Raw genomic sequence first — 9,429 nt, 5'->3', positions numbered from 1 at the left:
GGCCACCTGTCTATTAGTGCACCAATGTGCAAAGTCAATACGCCTGACTGTCGAACTTCTCAGTTCCAGAGGTTCCTTATTCCTTGTACCTCTTGACTGTGGAACAGCCTCCCACAGGATGCCGTGCAATTGAAACTTCAAACGCTCAAGCGAATGTGAAGAACATTACTACCCTAATACTATCCTCCTTGCATTTTATTGCTTTATTATCTATTTATCATTCTGCTAATTTATTTTTTCTTTTCTAATAAGAGAGATCTATTATTCTTTCTGTATTTCTGTACCCCTGACTAATGAACACCATATTCTTTGGACACTTGAATTCCAAGTCAATGGCGCTTGTGGGCTTGTTCCATATGAATAGGTTTTATATTCTGAATAATGATAATAATAACATGTGTAATAAAACTCCACAATTATATAGTAAACTATGCTACTATTCAAATAAACAAGCAAAGACTTTCGAAGTTTCGAACACCGTTTATCAGTGTTAACATTTTTTGAGGAACACCACTCGTGTATTCGAAAGTCTTTGCTAGTTTATTTTACAGTGTATATAGATTACTATATAATTGTGGAATTTTATTACACAGAATGTTTTTTCACGAGATTAAGAATTTCCTAGCATTAATAATATTAGGTCTAGATCTAGAACTAGGTCTAACTTGGGAAAGGAATCTGCTGACTCAGTGCTTTCCCTCCGCCATACATTTCAGCAGCATACACCAAGTATCTTTGCTAGGGACAGATTCCCGAGATGAATACAAATACTGCACCAGCCCCGTTTTTTTGTTCTTTTTATTTTTGCATGCCTCTGGGTTAATTTAGGCTAGTTTAGGTTAGGTGAGTTTGAAGTGAATCACGTTTTTAATTTGGGTGTGGGATACATAATGAGATTATTTTCAAGAAGTTTCTATGGTTAGTTTTTAAAATATGGCATCCCGCTTTTTTCAGGGAAGGTTCTAGTACACAGTTACTGTTCGGGAATATACTGCCAGGAGCTCTGTCCGATGCTGTAACTATGACCCAGCGTTTCCAGACCATTTTACCAAATCTCTGATAATTTTCTTAAAGAAATATATAGATACGGAAATGAAATATTGAAAAAATCCACAGGTTCTAGGATCTCTTAGTTTATTAAAAAATCTCTATAGTCCGTATATTTACACATAATACGGACACATTAAAAAACATGTAATCAATACTTTTATGTGATGAACACAACCAAAATAATACAGGATATTTCCAAAGTAGCTACAAATAAAAACAATTTAGGCAGCATGCGGATTCCTTTATTCTGCTTAACATATTCAGAACTAGAAGTCAGTCACAGGTTACTTGTATAAACTACAAATTAGGCAAATTACAGAGGTTATCACATAAACATCTTTTTTTTAATTGTATGTGTGTTTTGTTTATGATTTTGTTAAGATATTTCAATGTTCTTATATTTGTCATGTTTCTGATCTTAAAAATGAAGTGTGCGTTTGTGAGTAGTGATTTTATCGTCATATTGTGTTAGTAGTTTCAACTATGGGATGTTATAATCAGCTCTTAGTTTGTATTAACACATATTTTGATTTGTAGAATATCCCCAAAAGTGTGAGGACGATGTTATCACGAAAAGGACCAATAAAACAAAATTTGAATGTCTTTGCATTCCGTTTTATATATATATATATATATATATATATATATATATATATATATAATATATAATATATATATGTATATATATATATATATATATATATATATATATATATATATATATATATATATGTATATATATATCTATATATATATATATATATATTATATATAATATATATATATATATATTATATGATATATATATATATATATATATATATATATATATATATATAATTATATATATATATAAATATATATATAAATATATATATAAATATTATATATATACATAGGGAAGTTAGAGACAGAATAGTAATACAAGAAAGAAGAGGTTCGATTTTAAATCAGGCAGAAAAGTTTAAGTACTTAAGATCTACTTTAAGCCTAGAGGGAGGATGTGAGGCTGAAGTTGACAGTAGGATAAGAGCTGCATGGGGGAAGTGGAGAGAGGTACCTGGAGTGCTATGTGATAAGAAAATGCCAGTCAAGCTAAAAGTCAAGATATATAACCAGTGTTAATGTATGGAGAAGAAACATGGGGTCTAAGAAGAAAAGAGGAAGTAAAGCTTGAGAGAACAGAGATGGAAAGGCTTGAGAGATAGGAAAATGATGAAATAAGAAGGGCAGGCTTAGTAAAGATTACAGAGGTGATAAGACAGTCACGATTGAGATGGTATGGGCATGTGTTGAGGATGGATGACGAGAGTGAAGAGGGATTGGGAGGAACCTGTTAGAGGAAGAGGATCAAGAGGGAGACACAGAATTAGATGGCAAGATAAAGTGAAGGAAGGTATGTATATTATATATATATATATATATATATATATATATATATATATAATATATATATATATATATACAAAGGAGGAAAATATAGAACGAGAACTGCCGAGATCTTTCTGTTTCAATGGTACAGGTAAGCATATACAAAAGGACATTACAGGATTAGCAAAAGGTATAATTAACTTTAAAGAAACGAAAAACTGCCCATTGGCGAGATTAAAGGTATCAAGGCAGCCATCCACCCGTGGTCACAGGTAATTTAGTCAGAAAATAATACATTTTGTTTTAGTAACAAATAGGTATATACAAGTGGACAGTATGAAATTAGCAAAATCCTGAAGGCTAGATTATGGACTTATGAGCGGTCAAACACACTGGCCGAAGGCAAGATAATTCGAAAAACTGTTGAGCAGAAGATTACTTATGTAGGAAATATATTAGCTAGGAAACTATACTAGTAGAGTTTTTGGTAGAGTTTTGGTAGATGAAGGCGAAAGAGAAGTAGAAGAGAAACACAAACCAGAATGTTTGCAAATACGACACTCGTAAAACGCAGAAAAAGACATAACAAAAATTGATGATGCAAGCTGTTAGAACGAATAACAAGTGGGTGGGAATGGACTGCCCACAGTACGCCCTGATTTGTTAGATGTCGTCGCCGGAAGTAGTAGGCGTTGAAGATTATCCAATTATGAAGAATTAGGGTGGTCTCCAGAAGAAATGAAAGGTGGAGCTAGAAATCAGAAATGGGTCCAGAGCTCAGTTGGAATGAAAGAAAAGTTTGGTTAAGAACTCACTTCTGGACGCATAACTTATGTCGGTTTATGCTCCGTTTACTCTGTGTCAAATGTGTGTGATAGTACAGTGAATTTGTGTGTGTTACAATAATAATTAAGTAAAGGAAACTTGGTGTTTAACTTGCCCAGAATCCTAAAGGAAACCGAACTCACCGATTATAAAACCAGCCTTCTGAGATCCAGAAAAATCAAACGAGAAAGAATTAAATGATATTAAATGAGGTTAAATGAGAAATCAGCGAGAAGTCCAGAAGAACAGAGAAGTATACCTTGTATAAGACTATAAGTTCCTAAGAGATAGAAACCACAACGCAGTATAGATAAAGGGTATCCCCATATAACAAATTAACCAAATACAAACCAAAACTAAAAGAGAAGCAAATACAAACCAAAACTACAAAAGGAAAAGACCTCATAATACAATACCAACACAACAAAACAATACACTTTGTATTAAAACAAGATGAATTATTTTCTCATGCTCGCTATATTTATATCCTATGTTCGTTTCTCACTCATTGCCTGAACACTTTTGTAAATTCTAGCCTTCTGGATTTTGCTAATTTTGTACTGTCTGTTTGTATATGCCTCTTTGTTCGTAAAACAAAAGGTATTGTTTTCTGACTAAAACTTAACCGTGACCACGTGTGGGTGGCTACTTTTAAATCTTTAATCTAGCCCACGGGCATTTTTTCGTTTCTTTAAAGTGAATTGGACCTTTTGTTAATCCTGTAATGTCCTTTTGTATCTGCTTACCTGTACTGTGTTTCTCACTGTTCTGATCCGTCTTGCCGCAAGAAAGTTCTTGTGACATATATTTAAAATAGGTATGTAGCTACATAGAAAGAGAGGCAAACACTCGCACGCGTATATATGTATATTTATTAGCTGACCGACCTGGCACTGCCCGAGATAACTGAATGACAACCAAAATACTCTCTCTCTCTCTCTCTCTCTCTCTCTCTCTCTCTCTCTCTCTCTCTCAATATTTCCCTCTGTCTTCTTCCTAAAACCACGTCTACTTTCTCTCTCACTTCCTCTCCCTCTCACCCCCATAATCTCTTTCTCCTCCCTACCAACCACTCTGCTCTCTTCCTCTATTTCTCTCTTTCTCCCCAACCCTCTCTGATTCTTTCCCTTTCTTCTCCCTAACAACTCCTCTATTCTCTTTCTCTGATGCTTACCTCCACAGTATTCTTTTCCAGATAGTCAGTCATATGTATACCGAAATTGGGGTTATCCACCTGTTATGGCGGCCTTTGTTGTGTTGCTAGTGATGTCTTACCCCCACAGTGCTAATTTCAAGATAGTAAATCATATGTATACGTTGTTTGGTTGAACTTGTTCAATGAATTTCAGTTATATATATATATATATATATATATATATATATATATATATATATATATATGAATATATATATATATATATATATATATATATATATATATATATATATATATTATATATATATATATATATTGTGGTTGTATTGTGTTATGAAGTCTTTTTCCTTTTGTAGTTTTGGTTTGTATTTAGTTTTGTGATATGGGATACCCTTTATCTATACTGCTTTGTGGTTTCTATCTCTCATAGGAACTTATTGTTTTATATTGTAGAATACTTAACTGTTCTTCTGGACGTCTTGCTGATTTCTCATTTAATTCTTTTTCATTTAAATTCTTTTATCTCAGGAGGCTTTTGACATGAGTTCGGTTTCCTTTAGGATTCTGGGCAAGTTAAACACCACGTTTCTTTCTTAATTATTATTGTAACACACAATTTTACTGTTCTATCACACACATATGACACAGAGTAAATGGAGTATAAACCGACACAAGTTATGCGTCCAGAAGTGAGTTCCTACCTGAACTTTTCTTTCATTCCAACTGAGCTCTGGACCCAGTTCTGAATTCTGGTGCCACCTTTTTTTTTCTACAGGAGACCACCCTAATTCTTCGTAATTGGATAATCTTGTACGCCTACTACTAACGAATCAGGGCGTATGCTGTGAGCAGTCGTTACCACCCACTTGTTATCGTTGTACGGGTCAGATTTGATTTCTAACAGCTTGCATTATCAATTTTTGTCTTGTCCCTTTCTGCGCTTTTACGAGTGTTGCGTTTCTCTTCTACTTCACTCTCGCCTTCATCTACCAAAACTCTACTTACTAGTAGATTTTCCTAGCTAATATTTCCTACATAACTAATCTTCTGCCTTATATATTATATATATATATATATATATATATATATATATATATATTCTATATATATATATATATATATATGTATGTATATGTGTGTGTATAGATAGATAGATAGATACAGATATACAATTCAACTTTAACACTTAAACATATTCATATATATCATATGTGTACTGTCTGTGATATATATATATATATATATATATATATATATATATATATATATATATATATATATATATATATATATATATATACACACACACACATATATATATATATATATATATATATATATATTTATTATATTTATAATGGATATGTATATAGAAAGAGAGAGAGAGACACACACGTACATGCACACTCACACATACACACACTTTTTCACTTATATATATATATATATACTATATATATATTATATATATATATAATACTATATACTATATATATACTATATACATATATTATATATATATATATATATAGAATATATACATATATGTGTGTGTGTGTGTGTGTGTGTGTGTGTGTGTATGAAAGTGCGGTTTTGCTTTGAACTCAAAACACATACATGTATATATCATATTGTAAACACATATACCTGAAAACTATTAAAAATAATACTGTGATTAAACAAAACAGTTTTAAAATAAGATTCCCCATACAATTACTCACCCTGCAGCGAATTTTTCCCGTATTAGTCGTTTTTATTTATTAAGCTCTTTTATTCTATTTAGTCTTTCCTTCCACATCTGGATTAACGTTTCTCTCTCTCTCTCTCTCTCTCTCTCTGTCTCTCTCTCTCTCTCTCTTCTCTCTCTCTCTTTATTTATTTCATTGTGTTCCTGTTAAATTAACGAAATTTGTTGATTTAACCTTTTTCTTAAATCAGCCTTGTATTCCTTAGTGTGAAGTGTTTTTCTCTTATATTCAGTTCAGCAGCTGTATTTTTTTACGTTAACGTAGAAAAATACAGCTGCTGAACTAAATATAAGAGAAAAAACAATTCACACTAAGGAATAAAAGGCTGATTTAAGAAAAAGGTTAAATCAACAAATTACGTTAATTTGACAGGAACACAATGAAAGAATAAAATTCCGAGATTTTCGAAGTCTTCAGATCCTGAAGCCTTCCCTGGCCCTGACGACATCGTCAAGGAGACTGATCCAAGGCCCGAAACATTGTAAGAGTCAAATTATGAGGAACTCCATCGTGGAAGAGGAGGAAGAGCGAAAGGAGACTTTGAAGTCTCCGGCGGAACAAATCGAAACTTCGTGTCAGATTTGAGAACTAACCTGAGACCGAGGCGTCTTAGTCGGCATGTATAACAATGTATACAAAAGCTCTTAAAATTGCAAATTTTGCTAAGATGAAATTGGTTCAACTTCATCAGTTGTTTGGCTGCGGGAATACAGATGTTCCCGTCAGAAATGCCGTTAATAAATTGGCTCTGTTCTTATTAGGAACGGTGTTTACCCTTGGACCTATTGGAGAGATGATTTCATACTGGAAAGAGAAGGCAATATCGCCCTCTTCATCTACACGGACTCTTAACCACGGCACCGAAGAGATAATCTCTGCCCTCAAGGATTTCTATGATAAACAGATTCATGAAATGAAGGCTGATCATAGGAATGAAATTCAGGCAATAAAAAACGAGTGTTCTTCTCTGAAGGAGATGCTGGAGGAAAAAGACGAATTTATTCAGATAGTTATGAAGAAGATTGAAAGGCCCCTGAAGACAGCCACAACAGGTCGAAAGGGCCGGGAGAACAAGAAAGAAGAAAAGGCCAAAAAGGAAAGCAATGAATTGGCAGAGGCAAAGAAGGAGATCGCTAAACTAAAAGAGGATCTAGAGCAACTCCGGAGGGAGGTGAGAGCTGGACGGATGAACGAAAAGGATTCCAGGCAATCAAGAAAGGGGCCACACAAAGTTGGAGAGGAAAACCTGCATCCACAAAGCAGATTCTGGGCAGGATTTGCAACCGACCTGAACCTCTCTGAGTGGGATGTCTATTCATTGATGAAGAGAGATTCGACGAGACAAAATAGTGACACTGAAGACCATGGTGATGATAGTAATTCATCACGAACAAAAAGTAAATGTCGGGAAGTCTGTGAAAGCGAAACTGTCACGAGGAAAGGGAATAAAATGCAGCGTTGGATTTGGAAAATGAACAGAAAGTTAAAACGTCAAGCTAAACATGACCCTATGTGGGATGAACGTCGGGAAGAACTTGAAGAATGGCAAAAGCTTTCGCATTCAGAGGAAATACTCGAGGAGGAGATACAGGACATACTTGAGGATATGGAACAGATGCTTAGGAAGGAACTAGAGAGGTTGAATAAGGAGGAAACAGGAGAAGGGGAAATAGAGGAGGACATACTTGAGGATATGGAACAGATGCTTAGGAAGGAACTAGAGAGGTTGAATAAGGAGGAAACAGGAGAGGGGGAAATAGAGGAGGACATACTTGAGGATATGGAACAGATGCTTAGAAAGGAACTAGAGAGGTTGAATAAGGAGGAAATAGGAGAGGGGGAAATAGAGGAGGACATACTTGAGGATATGGAACAGATGCTCAAGAAGGAAATAGACGAAGTGGATATGGAGGAAATAGAAGAGCTGCTTGAGGGAGACATAGAGGAGGACATGCTTGAGGAGATAGAAAAGTTGCTTAAGGAGGAGCTACAGGACATACTTGAGGATATGGAGGAGGGGCTTGAGGAGGAAGAAGAGGTGCTCAAGGAGGATGATCCAGAGGAGATATTTGAGGATACAGAAATACTTGAGGCGATAAGGGAGATACTCCAGGAGGAGAAGGCTCAAATGCACTCTAAAAGAAGGTGGGGAAAGAATGCATGGAAGTCCATCATTCGGGAGCATAAGGAGAGAAAGGCCGACAAAAGGGCCGAAAAAAAACTGAGGAAACAGCAATTGATCTCTACAAAACGGAAAGAGGAGAGAAAGACCCAAAGAGAAGCTGAAAACAGGTGGGTCAGTAGGGTAAAGAGAAATATCATGCATCGACATGAAGAAAGAAAGCATCAAAGAAAATCTGGAAAAGGGATGGGACTGTGGAGCTTGATCGTGCTTGCCAAGCTAAAACGTAAGTTGATGAAGGCAAACCGTATGGCTGATCAAGCATTGATACAGAGAGAAGCCATGTCTCTGGCACTGGAGGATTATAAGTTTAGGATAGCTGAACGAGAAAGGAGAAAGGAGGCAAAAAGATTTCTTAAGGAACAAAAGGAAAGGAGGGCCCAATCAAAGGCTAGAAAAGACAGGCTGGAGAAGGAAATGAGATTCAAAAGGAAGCAAGAGCACAAGAAGAGGAAGGCTTTGGAACGAGAAATGAGAAAGGAGGCAAAAAGAGCTTTTAAGGAAGAAGAAAAGGAAAGGAAGGCCCAAATAAAGGCTGAAAAAGACAGGATGAGGAATGAATGGAGATACAAGATACAGCAAGAACGCAAGAAGAGGAGGGCTCTAGAAAGCCTTGAAATACAGCGGATAAATCGTGAATTACAGGAGATGGTGAGAAGGAAAAAAGACTTGGATATGTATAAATTACCCTTAAATTCTTTAGAAGCCCTAATTCTTGAATACATTTGGTTCTTCTTGGAAGAACCTGCATTGATCTCTTTGTATCTGAGACATCCTACAGATCCCAATTACATCCTGAATGTTCTGGAGGAGCGTTGGAAAAACAGGAAAAAAGATAGAAAGACAACACGCTCTTAACAGGAGGTTTGGGTATGGAAGAGGAATTCAGGAGGGAAATATGAATTAATAGAAAAATAAGAAAATTGAAAAGACAGGCAACAACCACATAGACCACAAGAGGGAAAGCAAGAAGAAGAACCCTCTGCAGGGAAGAAGGTGGAGAGGGAAGTTCTAGCAATCCCCACCTACATTGTCCAACAGCCTTGGGCACAACTCCCTTTTGGTCTTGAGCCAGTAGACTCCCGCTTGAGTATCCA

At 35.4% G+C, this 9,429-nt stretch overlaps 1 protein-coding gene across 1 annotated transcript; it reads left to right on the top strand.

The window, feature by feature from the left end:
* Positions 1-6,778: 6,778 nt before the first annotated feature.
* Positions 6,779-9,190, top strand: LOC135202110 (trichohyalin-like). The gene has a single exon (XM_064231360.1). It carries the CDS (start codon positions 6,779-6,781, stop codon positions 9,188-9,190), a length of 2,412 nt encoding a protein of 803 aa, XP_064087430.1.
* Positions 9,191-9,429: the final 239 nt, after the last annotated feature.

This window comes from Macrobrachium nipponense, chromosome 30 (genome assembly GCF_015104395.2).
Source record: "Macrobrachium nipponense isolate FS-2020 chromosome 30, ASM1510439v2, whole genome shotgun sequence".
NCBI lineage: Eukaryota > Metazoa > Arthropoda > Malacostraca > Decapoda > Palaemonidae > Macrobrachium > Macrobrachium nipponense.
Note: the sequence above shows the minus strand (reverse complement) of the source record. Positions and strands in the feature narration are given on the sequence as shown.